Consider the following 22498-nt stretch of genomic DNA (forward strand, 5'->3'; position numbering starts at 1 on the left):
TTAAAAAAGACCAAAATCTGTGCCGTATGGGAGAATGGTGTGCCAACAAGGGACGAGCCTTCATGGGCTGAATGGCCTTTTCCCATTCCCAAACTTTTCCTATGTTCTTCCTTAGTTTCTGATTCAGTGTTTTTATTTATGGAGGAATTTCTGCTTCCAATTGTCAATATTCCCATCCTCACTCTCCCACCCTCGATCTCGTTCCATCCCTCTATTATTATTATTATTTCTTTATTTAGCAGATGCCTTCATCCAAGGTGACTTACAGAGACTCTCTTCCTCTCTTCCTTCCTTCCTCCCTCACTCTCTCTCTCCCTCCCTTCCTATCTCTCACTCTTGCTCCCTCTACTTCCCTCACTCTCTCATTTTGTTTTGGTTCCCAAGTCATTAAAAAGTCAAACTCATCTGTAAAAATGAAAGTGTTTAAAAATAAAAAAGCAGGCTGCTCTCTCCCCTCTCTCCCACGCACATGGCTGAGGCATGCTGAGAAGGGGCCAGGAGCATGTTGGTCCCTGGACGGTTGCAAAAGATCTCGTCTGACCTTGAAGGAAAGAATGACCTCATCATCCAAAGTGAAAAAAACAAACAGGAATCTGAGAGCTGGGAATGCCTCTGTGTTACTGAAACTAGAAGAAACTGAGTCAAGCAGACTAGCATTTCAGCTAGTGCCTTCATCAGTGTTACTGAAACTAGAAGAAACTGAATCAAGCAGACAGACAGTTCATAGCGCCTTCATCAGTGTAAATAGGGGAAGGGGATCATGTGAGAGATGGAAATAGGAAGGAGAGAGAGAGGAGGATGAGAGAACATGGAACAGGTTTTTCCTATTGTTCTTCTTCTCTTCCTCAGTGGACTTGTCATTCCTGAAGTTCCAGTGGAGTTCATATCCAGGCGTTGAGATCATGTACCAGGACTGAGAAAAACAATCACTGTGACACATAGAGACACAGAGACAGACACACAGAGACACAGAGACAGACAGAAACAGACACAGAGACACTGAGACAGATGCACTGAGAGACAGGGACACAGAGACACAGAGACAGACACACACAGACACCGACACTCAGAGACACTGAGACACATAGAGATACAGAGACACATAGAGACGCACACAGACACAGAGACACTGAGACAGACACAGAGAGACATATAGAGAGAGACACAGGGAGACACAGTGACACTGAGACAGACACACAGAGACAGGGACACATCAACACACAGACAGATAGAGACACTTAGACACACACAGGGACACAGAGACACACAGAGACAGACACACAGAGACATGCGCTTACACAGAGATACACAGAAATACAGAGACTGGACTGGAATTTCAACAAACAACACACAGTGATTGGTTGATTTCTCTTACATGATTTGAGACAGAAATCCAGTTAATTTAATCTCTCTTTTTCCCTCCTTTCCAGACAAGCAGCATTTCAAGGCTAATAGAGCATCAACCCCTCAACCCTCTACAGCTCCCTTCACACACTGACTGATGGACACAAACCTGTCGTTGCCCCTTTAAGACAGCACACAACCCCTTTAAAGATGGGCCTGCCCTATCTCTGCCTATTGGTCTTCCTATTCGCTCACTCCACAGCCAACCAGAACCCTTCCAAAGCGGCCAATCCAAATCCTGCCCTGACAAAACAAAATGCCCCTCCCACCTCTTCAGACAAAAAGCAGCAAGCCCCTCCCCCATCCAACTCCAGTGGCAGGGCGGCCCGGGAGAGCCCCGCCCCACTGACCCTGACCCTACAACTGATTGGAGAGTGCGGAGGGAAGGTGGAGGAGGAGGGAGGAGCCTCTGTGACTCACTCCCTGGATCCAGCCTCGCCCCTGGTCCTCACTCACAGGATCAGGCTGGCCCCCTCATGCCACTGCAACCCACCCGACACCGCCGCCCTGACCCAGCGAATCACAGCCCTGGAGAGCCAGATCTCAGAGCTGAGGGAGCGCTGTGGGGGAGGGGCTGCCGGGAGCTGCTGTGCGCAGCAGGACCTGGCTGCTACAGGTGAGAGATCAAAACAGGATTGCATTGATTTGTAGTTTAATGTGAGTTACAGTCTGAAGCTATGGCTGCATACCTTAACTCAGGGTGTATAGGAACGCTGCATACCTGAAAAAAAAATATATATTGTATTACTATTATTGTTTAAGTATCGTGAATAAAAACGATTCCTTGTGCTCTGTATCCTTCACTCCCAGTAGATTTACACACAGCAGTAAATGTTGTTATTTCAGGCCCGCTGGTTGTGGGTGTCGCTGTCCTTTGTGTTGGCGCGCTCCCCAGCCCCTCGAGTCGCAGAGTTCGACGAGTCAGCGTTGAGCCAGCGCTAGAGTCAATAGCCGTCAGTGTTAAGATTAGTGCCGTTGCTATTCAAAGCTGAGTTTAGGTATCCACCCAATTCCTGAGGGGTTTTAGGAAGGCGTCTGATAGTGTTATACATTGCGATACACTTGGGGACTGCTGATAACACTGAATACAAGGGGGCAGCCTTAATGTATGAGTTAATGTTGGCTTTAAGAATCCCTTGATTGTAAACATCATGGAAAGATAAGGTGATATGTGACATATATCATTTGAAGCTAATTACACTTTTAAAATGGTAATAATAATAATATTTCTAACTCCCCCTCTATCCTCTCCCTCTCCCTCTCCCCCTCTTCCCCTCTCCCTCTCCCTCTCCCTCTCTCCCTCACCCTCACCCTCTCCCTCTCTCCCCCTCTCCCTCTCCCCCTCTATCCTCTCTCCCTCTCCCTCTCCCTCTCCCTCTCCCTCTCTCCCCCCTCTATCCTCTCTCCCTCTCCCTCTCCCTCTCTCCCCCTCTTCCCCTCTCCCTCTCCCTCTCTCCCCCTCTTCCCCTCTCCCTCACCCTCACCCTCACCCTCACCCTCACCCTCACCCTCTCCCTCTCTCCCCCTCTATCCTCTCTCTCTCTCTCTCTCTCTCTCTCTCTCTCTCTCTCTCTCTCTCTCTCTCTCTCTCTCTCTCTCTCTCTCTCTCTCTCTCTCTCTCTCTCTCTCTCTCTCTCTCTCTCTCTCTCTCTCTCTCTCTCTCTCCCTCACCCTCACCCTCTCTCCCCCTCTTCCCCTCTCCCTCTCTCCCCCTCTCCCCCTCTCTCAGGCTCTCGCGGTGTCCAGTCTGTCTGCTCCGGTCACGGTACCTTTGAGTCGGGATCTTGTCGCTGTGAGTGTGAGCCTGGCTGGAGCGGCCCCCTCTGTGCTGACCGGCACTGCCCTGCAGACTGCAGTGACCAGGGGCGCTGCGTGGATGGGCGGTGCATCTGCTTCCCAGGGTACACCGGGGCAGACTGCGGGCAGGCCGGCTGTCCCAGGAATTGCACAGGCAGGGGGCGCTGCGTGGAGGACAAGTGCATCTGCAATACCGGCTTCACTGGAGAGGACTGCAGCAGCAAAACTTGTCCTGGAAACTGCCAGAACAGAGGGAGGTGTGTGAACGGGAAGTGCCTGTGCAGTGAGGGCTTCACTGGAGGGGACTGCAGCAGCAAAACTTGTCCTGGAAACTGCCAGAACAGAGGGAGGTGTGTGAACGGGAAGTGTGTGTGCAATGAGGGCTTCACTGGAGAGGACTGCAGCAGCAAAACCTGTCCTGGAAACTGCCAGAACAGAGGGAGGTGTGTGAACGGGATGTGCCTGTGCAATGAGGGCTTCACTGGAGAGGACTGCAGCAGCAAAACCTGTCCTGGAAACTGCCAGAACAGAGGGAGGTGTGTGAACGGGAAGTGTGTGTGCAATGAGGGCTTCACTGGAGAGGACTGCAGCAGCAAAACCTGTCCTGGAAACTGCCAGAACAGAGGGAGGTGTGTGAACGGGAAGTGCCTGTGCAATGAGGGCTTCACTGGAGAGGACTGCAGCAGCAAAACCTGTCCTGGAAACTGCCAGAACAGAGGGAGGTGTGTGAACGGGAAGTGCCTGTGCAATGAGGGCTTCACTGGAGAGGACTGCAGCAGCAAAACCTGTCCTGGAAACTGCCAGAACAGAGGGAGGTGTGTGAACGGGAAGTGCCTGTGCAATGAGGGCTTCACTGGAGAGGACTGCAGCAGCAAAACCTGTCCTGGAAACTGCCAGAACAGAGGAAGGTGTGTGAATGGGCAGTGTGTGTGCAATGAGGGCTTCACTGGAGAGGACTGCAGCAGCAAAACCTGTCCTGGAAACTGCCAGAACAGAGGGAGGTGTGTGAATGGGATGTGCGTTTGCGAGGAAGGCTTTACAGGTGAAGACTGCTCCGTGCTGGCCTGCCCTGAGAACTGCAGCAGCAGGGGGCGCTGTGTGAAGGGCCGTTGCGTGTGCCGGCGTGGCTTTACTGGTCCGGACTGCGGGGAAACAGCCTGTCCTGTGAACTGCAATGACAGGGGGCGCTGCGTGAAGGGGGCGTGCCTCTGTGACCCCGGGTTCACCGGTGAAGCGTGTGACACGCGCGTGTGCCCCCGAGACTGCAGCCAGAGAGGAAGGTGTGAGAACGGGGCCTGCGTGTGCCAACAGGGCTTCACAGGAAAAGACTGCTCCCTGGGTGAGGGCCGGTTTACACTGCTTGACAGGAGTGGAAATAACACTCCATGCATAGCAGATTTACCCAGTCTAAGTTTTACCTACAATTTTAGGATTGACATAATTATATATATATATATATATATATATATATATATATATATATATATATATATATATATATATATAATTTAGATATTTTATTTAACATAACATAATCAAAGAAACTACAAAATGATATCGCAAAACTCTAACGGACACATCTATGGCCAAAAGTTTTGCATCACTCTATATAATTAAGACCATAAGAACATAAGCAATTATAGAATGAGAAAAGGCCATTCGGCCCACCTATGCTCGCTCACGTAATGCATGAGAGGAAAAACAAAAAAACCTCTAACCAAGTTCGTAGAGGAAATGAAACCTATGGGAGTCCGTGGCTGAACGGACCGCCCTTCCTCCAGACGGCTAGCTAAAGGTCTTATTGTGGTCACAGGGAGGGTTATACAGTATTGATCATGACAGCATCTGGTCTATTCTTGAATATTTTGTAGTTTCTTTGATTACATGTTCAGTAAAATATCAAAATTATGTTCATATAGTGCAAAACTTTTGGCCATAGCTGTAGTTTCAATAACACTGATGAAGGAACTAGCTGAAACGTTTGTCTGCTCTCCTCTCCTCTTCTGTCTCCTCAGAGCTCCCCACAGTCTTCTCTCCTCTTCTATCTCCTCAGAGCTCCCCTCAGTCTCCTCCACTCTCCTGCCTCCTCAGAGCTCCCCACAGTCACCTCTCCTGTCTCCTCAGAGCTACCCTCAATCATCTCCTCTTCTATCTCCTCAGAGCTCCCCTCACTCCTCTCCTCTTCTGTCTCCTCAGAGCTCCCCTCACTCCTGTCCTCTTCTGTCACCTCAGAGCTCCCCTCACTCTTCTCTTCTGTCTCCACAGAGCTCCCCACAGTCTCCTCTCTTCTGCTGTCTCCTCAGAGCTCCCCTCACTCTTCTCCTCTGTTGTCTCCTCAGAGCTCCCCACAGTCTCCTCTCTGCTGTCTCCTCAGAGCTCCCCTCACTCTTCTCTTCTGTCTCCACAGAGCTCCCCAGTCTCCTCTCCTCTGCTGTCTCCAGCTCCCCTCACTCTTCTCTTCTGTCTCCACAGAGCTCCCCACAGTCTCCCCTTCTCTGCTGTCTCCACAGAGCTCCTCTCACTCTTCTCCTCTGTTGTCTCCTCAGAGCTCCCCTCAGTCTCCTCTCCTCTCTTGTCTCCTCAGAGCTCCCCTGACTCTTTTCCTCTTCTGTCTCCTCAGAGCTCCCCTCTGTCTCTGGGCTCCGCACTCTCAATGTCTCGGACTCCTCGGTTTTGGTTCAGTGGAATCGACCGGATGTCCAGATCGATGGATATGAGATCAGCTTCCAGACCACGGTACAGTACATCTGTCTGCAATTCTGTTTGTCAGTCTGTCTGTGTCTGATTGTGTCTGCAGGTATTTCTCTGTCTGCCAATGTATCTGTCTGTCTGCAGGTCTATCTTTGTGTATGTCCATCTGTCTGTCTGTCTGTCTGTCTGTCTGTCTGTCTGTCTGTCTGTCTGCCTGTCTGTTTCTCCTAATCACAGCCTTTCCTTTCTAATGTGTTCTTGAGCTCTTTAGCCTCTCCTGCCTCAGTAATGCAGTGCAAACACAGTGACGCAGTGCAAACACAGTACTTCAGTGGAAACACAGTAGCACAGTGTAAACACATTAACGCAGTGCAAACACAGTAACACAGTGGAAACAGTAATGCAGTGCAAACACAGTAATGCAGTGCAAACACAGTAATGCAGTGCAAACACAGTAATGCAGTGCAAACATAGTAATGCAATGCAAACACAGTAACGCAGTGCAAACACAGTAACGCAGTGCAAACACAGTAAAGTAATACAAACAATGTAATGCTGTGCAAGCACAGTAACACAGTGGAAACACAGTAATGCAGTGCAAACACAGTAATGCAGTGCAAACAGTAATGCAGTGCAAACACAGTAATGCAGTGCTGTGGCAATGCGCCCCGCCCCTGTGTGCATTTGTGTGTTATGTGTTGTATGGTGCGTGTGTTAATGTTGGTGCATAGTCATTGGTACACGGGATATAAACGGGTCTGTGTTTCACGTGTATTTAAAAATATAGATTTGTATTTAGGCACGAGGAGAGCACAAATCACTTCACGTGCTGGTTAAATGTAATATGTGAGCACGGGGTTGCACTTAATGAATTCACGTGCTGGGATTCAAGTGAATAATTAATTAGTAATTGAATCCCAGCACAACAGTATATATAGAGACACGTAGCACTCACTCATGGTTGGGTGTTCGGTGAGTGGAGAACGCGTGTGGAGAAGGAGGTAAACAGAAGAAGAAGAAGAAGAAGAAGAAAAGAAGTGTCTCACTCACCGTCTTTCGTTTGTCTGTCCGTGTCTGTTTACTGTTTAGTACGTTTTGTTTGTCTATTTTATTTTGGCCGCAAGTGCCGTGTCCTGTTTTTGTGTTCTGTTTAAACCTTTTATTTTGTTAATAAACGCTGAGTGCTACCATTTGCACTCAGCTATTCATCACCACCGTCTGTCTGTGTGTTTCTCTCTCTCTGGTCTGAGTTCCTCCCTGCAGCCAGCCTGTCACATGTGGTGTCAGAACCGGGACGACAGCGACTCCAGACTCAGGCCAGAGAGAGTACTACAGGAATAAAAAAAAAAAAAACACCAACCAAAAAAAAAAAAAAAGTGGGGGTGCAATGGCAGATGACTACATCAAGCTACAGGACTGGATCCTGGAAAATGCTGGGCTGGAGGCCCAGTCTATGCCAGTAGCCATCCGGATCCTGTGGTTGATGGACAGGGAGCGATGGGAGGCCTATGAGAGGGAACACACCCTAAGCACCTGGGAGGAAGGTGTGGAGTTGGTCCTCAGCTACCTGGAGGCAGCTATAAGTGGAACAGCAGCCCAGGTAGCAGGGTCTCCAGCAGGAGGATTCATGGCCAGCTGCACCTTCCTAGAGATGGGGGAGGAGCCCGAACGTCCTACGCCTGAGTGGGAGGAGCCCGAACGTCCTACGCCTGAGTGGGGGGAGCCTGAACGTCCACAGCCCAAGAGGGGGGAGTCGGTGCGTCCACAGCCCAAAAGGGAGGAGTCAGTGCGTCCACAGCCCAAAAGGGAGGAGTCGGTGCGTCCACAGCCCAAAGAGAGGGAAGTCGGGGCTTCCACAGCCCTAGGACCCAAGCTGCCAGCAGAGGGAGAATGCCTGCTGGTTCCACCTCCACCAGCAGAGGAAGAATGCCTGCTGTCCCCATCTCCACCAGCAGAGGGAAAATGCCTGCTGTCCCCATCTCCACCAGCAGAGGAAGAATGCCTGCTGGTTTCCCCTTCCGAGGCAAGTCCCCTGCAAGAAAGGCAGAGCCGCACCAGTCCCCTGCAAGAGAGGCAGAGCAGCACCAGTTCCCTGCAAAAGGGGGAGACTAGACGCTGCTCCCACCTCCGTCACCAGGAGACTACACACTGCTCCCACCTCCGTCGCCAGGAGACTACACGCTGCTCCCACCTCCGTCACCAGGAGACTACACGCTGCTCCCACCTCCACCGGCAGGAGCAGAGCAGCAGGAGCTGCTTCTGCCTCCGCCATGTCCACCAGCAGAGGGTGAATGCCTGCTGGGTCCCTGTCCACCAGCAGAGGGTGAATGCCTGCTGGGTCCCTGTCCACCAGCAGAGGGTGAATGCCTGCTGGGTCCCCATCCACCAGCAGAGGGTGAATACCTGCTGGTCTCACTTTCCACCAGCAGAGAATGAATGCCTGCTGGTCTCACTTTCCCCACCATCATGAGGAGAGAAGCGGGAGCTGCCTGCCTCCATCACCATCAGGGGGAGAGTAGCAGAAGCTGCCTCTCCCTTCACCAGAAGGACCAGGACTAGATGCTGGTGGTCCTCAGCAGCCCTTGCATAGGCTGCTGAGGGAAGCACGGGGAAGAACCGCCCGGCTGCAGAGGCCAAGAAGAGGGCCAACACCCGCACCCCAGCTTGTCCTGACTCCCTGCCTCGCTTCACCCAAGGATGCCTGCCTCGCTTCGCCCAAGGATGCTTGCCACGCTTCGCCCAAGGATGCCTGTCTGGCATCGCCTGGGGCTGCCTGTCGCTCCGCATCGCCTGGGGCTGCCTGTCGCTCCGCATCGCCTGGGGTTGCCTGTCGCTCCGCATCGCCTGGGGTTGCCTGTCGCTCCGCATCGCCTGGGGTTGCCTGTCGCTCCGCATCGCCTGGGGTTGCCTGTCGCTCCGCATCGCCTGGGGTTGCCTGTCGCTCCGCATCGCCTGGGGTTGCCTGTCGCTCCGCATCGCCTGGGGTTGCCTGTCGCTCCGCATCGCCTGGGGCTGCCTGTCGCTCCGCATTGCCTGGGGTTGCCTGTCGCTCCGCATTGCCTGGGGTTGCCTGTCGCTCCGCATCGCCTGGGGTTGCCAGCCGCTCCGCATCGCCTGGGTTTGCCAGCCGCTCCGCATCGCCTGGGGCTGCCTGTTGCTCCGCATCGCAGCAGGAAGTACTGTGGCCAGAACCCCACCAAGGGGAGCTGCCGGCCACGAAGAAGGTGGGGGAGGTCAGGAGACCTGCTCCCACTGCAGCAGTTTCGCTGCTGGAGATCGTGGGGGAGGTCCGGAGACCTGCTCCCACTGCAGCAGTTTCGCTGCCGGAGATCGTGGGAGAGGTCTGGAGTTAGGTTGAACAAAAGGTATCATTTACGTGACAAATCAGTTGCGTTTTCTAGTTTCGCAACACATTTACACTGTCAGTTCACAGCCTCTGTACGGCAGTCAGAATGTCAGTGTCCCGGATGAGAGGGAACTTCACTTCCAATCAGCTGTTGAAACACTCAGTGCGGAAGTGCATTCATTGCCATTGCTTTGTATTCAATTGCAAGGGTGAGGGAAAAGGCAGCTCTTCTTGTTTTGAAATGAACACGTTAATAAAAGTATTTAATTAATACCTGCCAACAAATACTTCTTGAAGGCAATTCATTGGAGATCCCGAGTATTGGCACAACCCTAACAAACAGCCCTGGACAGTGTCTCGAGCAGCTGAGCAACAATGGCTAATATTATGAATGCTCCTCTGGCTCTGTCACTGTGGTTGTGTCATCCCTGGCTGGCCTCTGCTCTGGGCCAGTTGCTTTCAATTACTCTGCTCTGGTTGCATGTAGAGCCCAGCTGTGTTCTGTGTACGACATGTCACAGGAATGCTGCCGACTCAACTGAGCAGGTCTGCTCTCCATCTGGGGAGAGAAAAAGAAAGCTCTCTCACGGTCCTGAGAGGATGGGACAGGAACAAGCGCCGCACACACACCCTTAGTGGTCATTCCACAAACTGCATTGCCTTCCTGCTTTCTGGAGTCTTCCCCAAAGAAGACCCACCCAGTGGTTTATGCAGTAATGTTAAGAGAAACTTATACAATTAAATAATAATACAAGTCTGTCTCAATGTCTCCAGTGAAACGCTTGTCTGCTTGACTTCTAGTTTCTTCTAGTTTCAGTCACACTGATGAAGGCACTAGCTGAAACGCTTGTCTGCTTGACTTCTAGTTTCTTCTAGTTTCAGTCACACTGATGAAGGCACTAGCTGAAACGCTTGTCTGCTTGACTCAGTTTCTTCTAGTTTCAATAACACTGGTGGAGGCACTAGCTGAAACGCTTCTCTGCTGGACTCAGTTTCTTCTAGTTTCTCCTTTTTGTCCCCTTACAGAAGGAGGATGATGAGAAGCTGACCTCACGGCTGGTGGGCGGGGTCTCCAGCTATACTCAGACAGGACTGGCTCCCGGGCAGGAGTACCGAGTGACTCTGAGATCCGAGCGCAACCAGGAGCTGGGACCAGAGGCCTCTATTGACTTCACAACATGTGAGGGAGCACATTACACTCTCACTCTTCTACCTCTCACTCCCTCCCCTTCTCCATCTCTTTTTCTCACTTTCTTCTCCGCCTGCTCACTCTTGTTCTCACTCTACTCATACTTGTTTTTCTTCTTCTCACTCTTCTCACTCTCTACCTCACTTTTCTCATTATGCCCAGTCTCAGTATGTTTTTTTCACCTCATTCTTCTCACTCTTTTTGTCTCCTCTTCTTGTTTTGTTGATGCATTTTCTCAGTCTTCTTTTTCTAATTCTCTTAATGTTTCTTAATTACCTCACTCTTCTTCTCACTCTTCACCTCACCCATCCCATTCCTCATGTTCTCACTCTTCACCTCACCCATTCCATTCCTTATGTTCTCACTCTTCACCTCACCCATCCCATTCCTCATGTTTCACTCTTCACCTCACCCATTCCATTCCTTATGTTCTCACTCTTCACCTCACCCATCTCATTGCTCATGTACTCACTCTTCACCTCACCCTTCTCATTCCTTATGTTCTCACTCTTCCCACTGTTTTTCTCACACTTAAAGAGAATACATGTTGGATCTACGATATTTCATGAATATTAGATCAGATTTTACTGTAATGATTATCTTAGATCTGTGTAATTAACCCCCCCCCCCCGTCTCTCTCTCCCCCCCTCAGTGATCGGAGGCCCCAAGAACCTGCGTGTCATCAAGGCGACGGGGGGCGAGGTGGTGGTCCAATGGGATCGCTCAGTTTCCAGTGTGGATCGATACCACCTCTCCTTCATCCCGAGCGAGGGGGAGGGGCGTGGAGGAGACATGGACCTGCCCCCCCAGAGAGACTCCGCCCACCTCACCGGCCTGGTCCCGGGGCGACAGTACAACATCACACTGGTGGCTGAGAAGGGGCGGAGTCGCAGCGTGCCTGCCAGGACACAGGCCACGGCCGGTAGGTGGTGCCACCATAGAAAGAATACAGTGCGGGCGACGTAGGCTTGTGGAACAGCCATAGAAATGACACTGGAGGACTAGAGTGGTAGCAGTCACGTGGAATATCCATATAAACAATTCAGGAGGAGTAGATTGACAAGGGGAAATTAAAAATCCATAGAAATTGTAGAGTGAAGAGATAAAATGAAACAGCCACAGACATTCTAGAGACAGACCAATGGAACAGCCATATCAATCATACAGATGCTCTAATGAAGTAAATAATGATCTGAAGGACCAGTGACACGCTAAAATTAAATTGCCTTATAATGATGTAACATGACTGGAGTGGGAAGTTTAAATGAAATGGCTATAGAAATGATATTGAAGGATATAGGGATTTGACCATAGAATCTGTGGCGATGGGCTAGAATAGCAAACTCCAGTGAAATATCCCAATCAGGGTTCAACCACAGAACACACAGGGAGAAACTACAACAGCCCTAATGAACAATGTGAACTTTCTCATTAACAGCGGCTCCTTGTTTTGATTTTTTCCAGTCGCAGAGTGGCGGACAGGAGAGTGTGCTGGCTTTCCAATGCTGATATGATTTCTCTTAAAGGGCCGGTGTGCACTCTCTCTTCTCTTAAAGGGGAGGTGTGGACTCTCTCTTCTCTTAAAGGGCCGGTGTGCACTCTCTCTTCTCTTAAAGGGGAGGTGTGCACTCTCTCTTCTCTTAAAGGGCCGGTGTGCACTCTCTCTTCTCTTAAAGGGGAGGTGTGCACTCTCTCTTCTCTTAAAGGGGAGGTGTGCACTCTCTCTTGTCTTTATTTCTGTTTCTCTGTCAGGCATCAGTTTGAGTTCCTTGGTCAAACTGCTGTTTGTAGACAGATACATCCCCACTGCTGTCTACTGTATCAGTGATTTCAGCTTTACAGTGAAAATAGATAAGTCGATAACAAATAGGTACTGCAGACATAGAAATGATAGATAGATAGATAGATAGATAGATAGATAGATAGATAGATAGATAGATAGATAGATGGATAGATAGATAGATAGATAGATAGATAGATAGATAGATAGACACACAGAAAGATAATTTGATTTGCACACAGATTGAATTAACAGACAGAGGGAAAGATAGACACACAGGCAAACATAGACAAATCTGATTAACAGACAAACAGGTAGATTAATAGACACAGACAACATTATAGACAAACAGAGAGACAGATAGACAGAAAGGTCAATAGGCAAACAGGCAAACAGACAAAAAAACACAGATGGCCATAGAAATTATATAGATGTATTAAGAGACAGATAGATATAGATAGATAGATAGATAGACATATATATAATATATATATATATATTAGATACACATACAGTTATTGAAACTACAATACTTACACAAATTACCTTGATACCATAACACAGGGGTCTAGCTTTTAGACAGACAGACAGACCAGATAGACAGGCAGACATATAAACAGGCTGGCAGGCAGTCGGACACACAGACACACAGGCAGACACACAGACACACAGGCAGGCAGACAGACACACAGGCAGACACACAGACACCCAGGCAGACACACAGACACACAGATGGACACACAGGCAGACAGACAGACAGACAGACACACAGGCAGACACACAGACAGACACACAGGCAGACACACAGACACACAGGCAGACAGACAGACACACAGACACACAGGCAGACACACAGGCAGACACACAGGCAGAGAGACAGACAGACAGAGACAAACACACAGACAGACAGACAGACACACAGGCAGACAGACAGACACACAGGCAGACAGACAGACATACAGGCAGACACACAGACACACAGGCGGACACACAGACACACAGACACACAGGCGGACACACAGACACACAGACACACAGGCAGACGCACAGACACACAGGCAGACAGACAAACACATAGGCAGACACACAGACGCAGAGTTTTTACCTGTTCTTTTCCATTGTCGTTTACTTCTGCAGGATGAATTTTAATAATAATAATAAATCCTTCTAATTTTCATTGTTCTCTGTGCAGGTTTCTGCCCCTTGAATTCACCCAGCTCACAGGACCCAGAGGAACAGACTCACAGCTCTAACTTCATGGGGTTTTCCCCAGTTTTTAGGAATATAACATCCTCTCATGCTTTCTAAGTATCTGCAGATTTTAGTTTGTTTTATTGCTGCCCTTTTACCTTTTTACGACGTTTGCAATCATTCTGAGAGGTCATTATTGCAATCACTCAAATAATGTGTTTTTAGATATTTTTTGTTGAGTCTGTGTTGCTTTGACTTAGGAGCTGTTCTTCAGTTCTAGTTGCCTGTTATCTGTAATGTAGGCTGGATCAACCAAAGTGTCCTTGTATTAGTAAGCAACAGCACCACCTAGTGCACAGATAATGTATTGCCAGCAAAACTAAAGGCAACCTGATCCAAAGTAGCAGATGACTAGATGGCGCCTACGTCTATAAATACACTTTGGCTGATCTAGCCACGTGTTACATAATTCTGTGGCAGCAACTAGAACTGAAGAGCAGCTCCTGAGTCAAAGAGCCTTAGCAGAGCCTGAGCCTTAGCCTCCTGAGTCAAAGAGCCTCAGCACAGACTTATAATTTTAAAAACATTGTTTTTGACTTTTTGCAAACACCATAAAAAGGAAAGTTGACAGTAAAAAAGGCCCCCTACAGGACAGAATGTGCCTTTACAACCAGTGTATAAAGAGGTAGACAGAATATATTTTGAAGATAGCTTTTTGTAGTATTGTTAGTAGTGTCTGTGTGTTACCAACGCTGATTGCTCACTACAGCAGGGTCGATAACTGATGACCGATTGACCGATCCGGCTATGGACATGGTTACCAAGGAAACCCAAGGACCCCTCAAAAGAAAGCTGGTGATCCCCAAAGCCAACAGAACCTCAACTACGCCCCCCAGTGGAAAGAAGGTCCTCCAACAAAGACCCCCAACGAAAGCGGTCAAGAAATGGGTCCTACCCGGGATCAAAGCTCAGGGGCCAGGGACGGTCATTGCTTCCTCTCCCAGGGGAGAGTTGAATGGCACCAGCAGCAAAGATTTGGGGAAATTCCCGACAGATAGTTCTACTTTGGAGAATGCTGAGACTGAATCTGGAAAAATACCTGGAAAAATCTCACAGGTGAATCTAAATGGTTCTTTACCGGCTGTAACCAAAATCAAGGAAGAGCCATCCACTCAGTACAAGAGCAAAGAAACACCATCTGATAAGGAAACACCAGGACCCACACTGCCTTCATCGAAAGAAACTTCAAAAACCAAGAAGGTTCCATATGCAGATCTTCCAACCAAAGCAACCAAAGTCCTGCACAACATCTCCTCCCCCAAAGTCTCTCCAAACCTGGATGGACTGCTTGAGGGAGCACCTACTAGTTTGCCCTCCATTGAACCTGAAAATCTTGGAATGGTCCCCTCTATATCGCCTGGCGAGGTGCAGCCCCCCATCCCGCACCCTGGACCACAACATACAGTCTTACCCACTGCAAACTCAAACGCAATGGAGCCGAGAGCTTCTGTCAATGGATCTAAGAACAGACCTTCACCTACCACTCACCAGAGAGCTAACGACGCCAAGACAATCAAAGTGAAGCTTAATGAAGACGAGTCGGGGGTCAGACCTGTGGGTCCGGCGGTGAGAGGGAAGTTAAAGCCAGCTTTCCCGGGCAGGAACGGGACCAGATTGAAAATCGACAGGAGCTCCCTGCCGAAAAAGATTCTTGGAGTTCCCAAACCTGTTCTAAAGAAGCCATCTCCAGTTGCATCTAGAACCAAGCCAGACAAAGTCCTGCCACCTCTAGAGAATTCTCCAACTGCCAAAGGTATACCTACAGCTTCAACCCAAGTTGTTAAGAAACAGTCTCCAGATTCAACCCAACCCAAACCTGAGAAAGTCTTGACGCTTCTAGATCAATCTCAATCCACCACAATTATTCCTACAACTCTGAAGGTGAAGACCAAGGAAGGGTTTGTTTCTCTGACCACCAAAACAGACAAACCTCACTCTACCGAAATTGTTCATCCAACTTTAAATCCCATTAAGCAGCAATCTCCAGAAGCATCTGCGGTCCAGCCTACCTCCAAATCTAGACCCACTATCCATGGGATCTTCATACATGTGGGACCATCGATAGGAGACAACCAGACCAAGGAGAATATGGCCCAGGATGTCACCAGATTCATCAACAGGGCACCAAAGAGGAATCTACCCTCTGCCTTACCCAAAGATGCCAGCACTGACACTATCATAAGAGGGCACCAAACACACCAGGGAACTAGGGTGGTGGATTTGTGGTCACGCAAACCCAAAATCGGGGCACCTGCTCCCCAAAATGGACGGCAAACCATCACAGAGCCGAAAGGGGAGCCTTTACAGGGCCCCCCAGGGGATGACAGGGGGCCACAAGACGTCAGGGTCAGGAACGCTACCTCTCGGAGCATGCTGGTGTCCTGGGTAGCACAGAAGGGAGAGTTCACTCATTTCGTGGTGATGCACAAGGAATTCGGGGCCCAGAGTCTCCCTGTTAAGAGAGTCCTGTCTGGGGAGGCACGCTCTGCCCTCATTGGGGGTCTCAAGCCCGCCACACGGTACACCCTGTCTGTGTTTGGGACGTCCCATGGACAGAGGTCCAGGATCGAGAGGCTCACAGCCCTCACAGGTATTTGGGAGCAGGGTCTTCTTTCCCGGTTGTGTTTTAATGACAGGAAGTGTTTGGATGGAGTTGCGGGTGTGGTGTGTTGAGTCTCTCTTGGATCTTGTTAGTTGTTTTGCTTTTTTGTGGTTGTACTTTCCACGGTTAGTCCATTGTTGGCCATCTCACTATCTTTCTATCTTTTCCCTTTTTCTCTCCCCATCACCCTTCTTTCCCCTCCCTCTCTCCTTCTCTTACTCTCTCTGTCTCTCTTTCTTCAGTCCCGCTCTCCTCCTCTGTATTTCATTGTCGTCCAACAACGTGTCTGGGTAAGAATTTATGGTTAATTCATGGTTAGTCATCACTCAAGCCCTTTGTATCCTTTCAGTGTCTGCTGTGCTGTGCAGTGGTCCAGAGTTCATGAATATTCATATCATTCATCACAGATGGCAGGTCACATATTGATTACAGTGCAGTCATGAGAATGACAATAGAGATTCTGAACCTTTCAGAAAACAGTGAAACCAGTGCTTTAAGCTGCCTCTCAATTAAGGCCACTTTTTTCATTCCTGATTTGCTCATTTTGACAGCAATGTAAACTTCAGTATTAAGGCCACCATCAGCAGACCCAAATGTATCTGTTGAGTTACATCTGGAATAAGACCAGCATGCTGATTCAAAGCTATAACATGCTTCAAACTTCCAAACACAAAACCTGCTCCAGACCTTTTCAGGATGGCAAAAAGCTGCCTGAAGAGACAATGTGACCGAAATGGAACTTTCGTTTCTGTCAAAAAATGGGTTGGATTATTTTGAAAAAAAGTAGTATAATTGTATGCTGTTTAGTCTCGCATGAGTATTCATCTCAGTTTTAACTCCTCATGAATATTAATCAGATCACATTAATATTCATGCACATGCTGTGCTAAACTTGATCCTGCTTCTTCTCTGCTATCCTCAGGGAAAGGTCATTGTCATCCATCATTGAGTCTTTAGTCCATGGTGTCCTGGGAAATAGGGTAAGATGATGTTTGGCCACCTCAGCTAACAGTCTTTTTTTCTAGCTCTGGAAGAACTCAAGGTTAAAATAAAAAAAAACTGTGCAACTCTTTTTTTTACAGGGTTAACAAATGGTTGGCCAACGTTTCAGTTTTATTAGCAAGGGAAAGAGGCTGAACGTGTTTGTCTACTTCAGTTTTTTAAAATACATTTTACCTAAGGGCAAAATCATCCTTGCACATCACTGAATCCTTCTCCCTTTTTCCAGGGTAAGATTATGTGTGACCATTATCCTCTTATGATCATTATTAATATTCATATTTCTTCTTTCTCCTCATTAACCTCAGGGTAGTATCATGGTTGGCCCTTAACATCAGCATCTTTCCTTCCTTATGCCCAGGGTGTGGTTGTCGTTGGCCACCCTTGAGCAGCTTCTTTTATTTCTGCCAGAGCCTCATTCGCAGTTTGTTTCCAAGATGCTGTCGTGGTTTTGTTTGACAAATGAACTCCTGTCTCTGTGTGTGTGTTCATGGTTGTCGAGCTTAAACATTATTTAAAGGAACTTTACACCTTCAGAATTTACAGAATATTTTATTTTTTATTTGTTTATTAGACGGCTTCTTTATGTAACATAGGCTAGATCAGCAAAGCGCCCTCTAGTGGTGTGCCACATTGGATCCAGTTTCATTGTGGAGATGCTGCTGCTCTAATATAAAGACGCTTCCCTACATCACACATGACAACGAACTAGAACTGAAGAGCAGCTCCTGAACTCACATCCAGAGCAACACAGACTGATCAGAGCAGCTCCTGAACTCACAGCCAGAGCAACACAGACTGATCAGAGCAGCTCCTGAACTCACATCCAGAGCAACACAGACTGATCAGAGCAGCTCCTGAACTCACAGCCAGAGCAACACAGACTGATCAGAGCAGCTCCTGAACTCACATCCAGAGCAACACAGACTGATCAGAGCAGCTCCTGAACTCACAGCCAGAGCAACACAGACTGATCAGAGCAGCTCCTGAACTCACATCCAGAGCAACACAGACTGATCAGAGCAGCTCCTGAACTCAGTCAGAGCAACACAGACTGATCAGAGCAGCTCCTGAACTCACAGCCAGAGCAACACAGACTGATCAGAGCAGCTCCTGAACTCACAGCCAGAGCAACACAGATTGATCAGAGCAGCTCCTGAACTCAGTCAGAGCAACACAGACTGATCAGAGCAGCTCCTGAACTCACATCCAGAGCAACACAGGTTGATCAGAGCAGCTCCTGAACTCACAGCCAGAGCAACACAGATTGATCAGAGCAGCTCCTGAACTCACAGCCAGAGCAACACAGATTGATCAGAGCAGCTCCTGAACTCACAGCCAGAGCAACACAGACTGATCAGAGCAGCTCCTGAACTCACATCCAGAGCAACACAGACTGATCAGAGCAGCTCCTGAACTCACAGCCAGAGCAACACAGACTGATCAGAGCAGCTCCTGAACTCACAGCCAGAGCAACACAGATTGATCAGAGCAGCTCCTGAACTCACATTCAGAGCAACACAGACTGATCAGAGCAGCTCCTGAACTCAGTCAGAGCAACACAGACTGATCAGAGCAGCTCCTGAACTCACAGCCAGAGCAACACAGACTGATCAGAGCAGCTCCTGAACTCAGTCAGAGCAACACAGACTGATCAGAGCAGCTCCTGAACTCACAGCCAGAGCAACAGAGATTGATCAGAGCAGCTCCTGAACTCACAGCCAGAGCAACACAGACTGATCAGAGCAGCTCCTGAACTCACAGCCAGAGCAACACAGATTGATCAGAGCAGCTCCTGAACTCACAGCCAGAGGAACACAGATTGATCAGAGCAGCTCCTGAACTCACAGCCAGAGCAACACAGACTGATCAGAGCAGCTCCTGAACTCACAGCCAGAGCAACACAGACTGATCAGAGCAGCTCCTGAACTCACATTCAGAGCAACACAGACTGATCAGAGCAGCTCCTGAACTCAGTCAGAGCAACACAGACTGATCAGAGCAGCTCCTGAACTCACAGCCAGAGCAACACACTGATCAGAGCAGCTCCTGAACTCAGTCAGAGCAACACAGACTGATCAGAGCAGCTCCTGAACTCACAGCCAGAGCAACAGAGATTGATCAGAGCAGCTCCTGAACTCACAGCCAGAGCAACACAGACTGATCAGAGCAGCTCCTGAACTCACAGCCAGAGCAACACAGATTGATCAGAGCAGCTCCTGAACTCACAGCCAGAGGAACACAGATTGATCAGAGCAGCTCCTGAACTCACAGCCAGAGCAACACAGACTGATCAGAGCAGCTCCTGAACTCACAGCCAGAGCAACACAGACTGATCAGAGCAGCTCCTGAACTCACATCCAGAGCAACACAGACTGATCAGAGCAGCTCCTGAACTCACAGCCTGAGCAACACAGATTGATCAGAGCAGCTCCTGAACTCACAGCCAGAGCAACACAGACTGATCAGAGCAGCTCCTGAACTCACAGCCAGAGCAACACAGACTGCTCAGAGCAGCTCCTGAACTCACAACCAGAGCAACACAGATTGATCAGAGCAGCTCCTGAACTCACAACCAGAGCAACACAGACTGATCAGAGCAGCTCCTGAACTCACAGCCAGAGCAACACAGATTGATCAGAGCAGCTCCTGAACTCACAGCCAGAGCAACACAGACTGATCAGAGCAGCTCCTGAACTCACAGCCAGAGCAACACAGATTGATCAGAGCAGCTCCTGAACTCAGTCAGAGCAACACAGACTGATCAGAGCAGCTCCTGAACTCACAGCCAGAGCAACACAGACTGATCAGAGCAGCTCCTGAACTCACAGCCAGAGCAACACAGACTGATCAGAGCAGCTCCTGAACTCACAGCCAGAGCAACACAGATTGATCAGAGCAGCTCCTGAACTCACAGCCAGAGCAACACAGACTGATCAGGGGCAGTGATACAAATACATGAAGCTGCTTTCTCATTAAAGATAATATAAATACATGAAGCTGCTTTCTCATTAAAGATAATATAAATACATGAAGCTGCTTTCTCATTAAAGATAATATAAATACATGAAGCCGCTTTCTCATTAAAGATAATAATACAAATAAAACAATGAAATATTCTGCAGACTCAGAGAGGGGTATAACAAAGCATTCCTTTAAACCTGCCTTCTGAATGCCATTAACACGTTCTTTCATCTTAATGAAGCTCTGAACTCCAGGGCGCTGTATTGAGAGTGCAGGGATGATCACACAGGGCTCTGAGTGGATAGGTTCTTAATGAAGCTCTGAACTCCAGGGTGCTGTATTGAGAGTGCAGGGATGATCACACAGGGCTCTGAGTGGATAGGTTCTTAATGAAGCTCTGAACTCCAGGGCGCTGTATTGAGAGTGCAGGGATGATCACACAGGGCTCTGAGTGGATAGGTTCTTAATGAAGCTCTGAACTCCAGGGCGCTGTATTGAGAGTGCAGGGATGATCACACAGGGCTCTGAGTGGATAGGTTCTTAATGAAGCTCTGAACTCCAGGGTGCTGTATTGAGAGTGCAGGGATGATCACACAGGGCTCTGAGTGGATAGGTTCTTAATGAAGCTCTGAACTCCAGGGCGCTGTATTGAGAGTGCAGGGATGATCACACAGGGCTCTGAGTGGATAGGTTCTTAATGAAGCTCTGAACTCCAGGGTGCTGTATTGAGAGTGCAGGGATGATCACACAGGGCTCTGAGTGGATAGGTTCTTAATGAAGCTCTGAACTCCAGGGTGCTGTATTGAGAGTGCAGGGATGATCACACAGGGCTCTGAGTGGATAGGTTCTTAATGAAGCTCTGAACTCCAGGGCGCTGTATTGAGAGTGCAGGGATGATCACACAGGGCTCTGAGTGGATAGGTTCTTAATGAAGCTCTGAACTCCAGCACTGTATTGAGAGTGCAGGGATGATCACACAGGGCTCTGAGTGGATAGGTTCTTAATGAAGCTCTGAACTCCAGGGTGCTGTATTGAGAGTGCAGGGATGATCACACAGGGCTCTGAGTGGATAGGTTCTTAATGAAGCTCTGAACTCCAGGGCGCTGTATTGAGAGTGCAGGGATGATCACACAGGGCTCTGAGTGGATAGGTTCTTAATGAAGCTCTGAACTCCAGGGTGCTGTATTGAGAGTGCAGGGATGATCACACAGGGCTCTGAGTGGATAGGTTCTTAATGAAGCTCTGAACTCCAGGGCGCTGTATTGAGAGTGCAGGGATGATCACACAGGGCTCTGAGTGGATAGGGTGCTATACTACTTCTATACTGGGGTGTCCCCAGTGCTCTCTATTTGTGAGGCTCCTCTAGTTAATTATGTGACAGGAGTTTAGATCCTCATTTGTTTAATTTAAAAAGTCAATTAGTATCAAGTAGGGGATTCCTGTGTGTGTTTATCAGTGTGTTTGTGTGTGTGTGCATCTCAGTGTGTGTGTGTGCGTGTGCTGTGTGTGTGTCTCAATTTATATGTTAATGTCTGTGTGTGTGTGTGTGTGTCTCAGAGTTTGTGTGAGTTAGTGTGTGCATGTGTCTCAATGTATGAGTTTGTGTATGTCCCTCGTCTGTGTGTGTTTGTGTGTGTCTGTGTTTGACTCAGTGTGTGTAGCAGTGTGTGTGTCGCAGTGTGTGTATGTCTCAGTGTGTGTGTAGTGTGTGTATCTCAGTGTGTGTGTAAGTGTGTGTAGCAGTGTGTGTGTCTCAGTGTGTGTGTAGCAGTGTGTGCGTCTCAGTGTGTGTGTGTCTCAGTGTGTGTCTCAGTGTGTGTGTGTCTCATGTGTGTGTGTATGTCTCAGTGTGTGTCTCAGTGTCTGTGTGTGTGTCTCGTGTGTGTGTCTCAGTGTCTGTGTGTGTCTCAGTGTCTGTGTGTGTGTCTCAGTACGTGTATGTCTCTGTGTGTGTGTCTCTTGTGTGTGTGTCTCAGTGTGTGTTGGTATGTCTCAGTGTGTGTCTCAGTGTCAGTATGTATGTCTCAGTGTGTGTGTGTCTCGTGTGTGTCTCGTGTGCGTGTGTATGTCTCTGTGTGTGTGTATGTCTCTGTGTGTGTGTGTCTCTGTGTGTGTGTGTCTCAGTGTGTGTGTGTCTCGTGTGTGTCTCGTGTGTGTGTATGTCTCTCTGTGTGTGTATGTCTGTGTGTGTGTGTGTGTGTGTCTCTGTGTGTGTGTGTTTGTGTCTGTCTCTGTGTGTGTGTGTGTGTCTCTGTGTGTGTGTGTGTGTGTCTGTGTGTGTGTGTGTCTGTGTGTGTGTGTGTCTCTGTGTGTGTATGTGTCTGTGTGTGTGTGTGTGTGTGTGTGTGTGTGTGTGTGTGTGTCTCTGTGTGTGTGTATGTCTCTGTTTGTGTGTGTGTGTGTCTCTGTGTGTGTGTGTGTGTGTGTGTGTGTCTCTCAATGTGTATTTTTTTCTCACCTCTTTAAACTGACCCA

General features: G+C 48.8%; 1 protein-coding gene across 4 annotated transcripts in view; it reads left to right on the top strand.

The window, feature by feature from the left end:
* The window catches only part of LOC117434005 (tenascin), a 70514-nt gene that overhangs the window by 19380 nt on the left and 28636 nt on the right, over positions 1-22498 (top strand). For 2 of the 4 annotated variants that reach the window (XM_059009134.1, XM_059009135.1), the window contains exons 2-6: positions 1431-2020; positions 3134-4540; positions 5822-5937; positions 10265-10418; positions 11080-11349. In XM_059009134.1, coding sequence (XP_058865117.1) covers positions 1555-2020; positions 3134-4540; positions 5822-5937; positions 10265-10418; positions 11080-11349 — 2413 coding nt within the window. In that variant the 5' untranslated portion in view covers positions 1431-1554. Of the gene's footprint in view, positions 1-1430; positions 2021-3133; positions 4541-5821; positions 5938-10264; positions 10419-11079; positions 11350-14167; positions 16049-22498 lie in introns of all 4 variants that reach the window. The other 2 variants (XM_059009132.1, XM_059009133.1) reach the window with 2 other exon arrangements.

The sequence above is a fragment of the Acipenser ruthenus genome, chromosome 38 (genome assembly GCF_902713425.1).
Source record: "Acipenser ruthenus chromosome 38, fAciRut3.2 maternal haplotype, whole genome shotgun sequence".
In the NCBI taxonomy this organism is placed as follows: Eukaryota; Metazoa; Chordata; class Actinopteri; order Acipenseriformes; family Acipenseridae; genus Acipenser; species Acipenser ruthenus.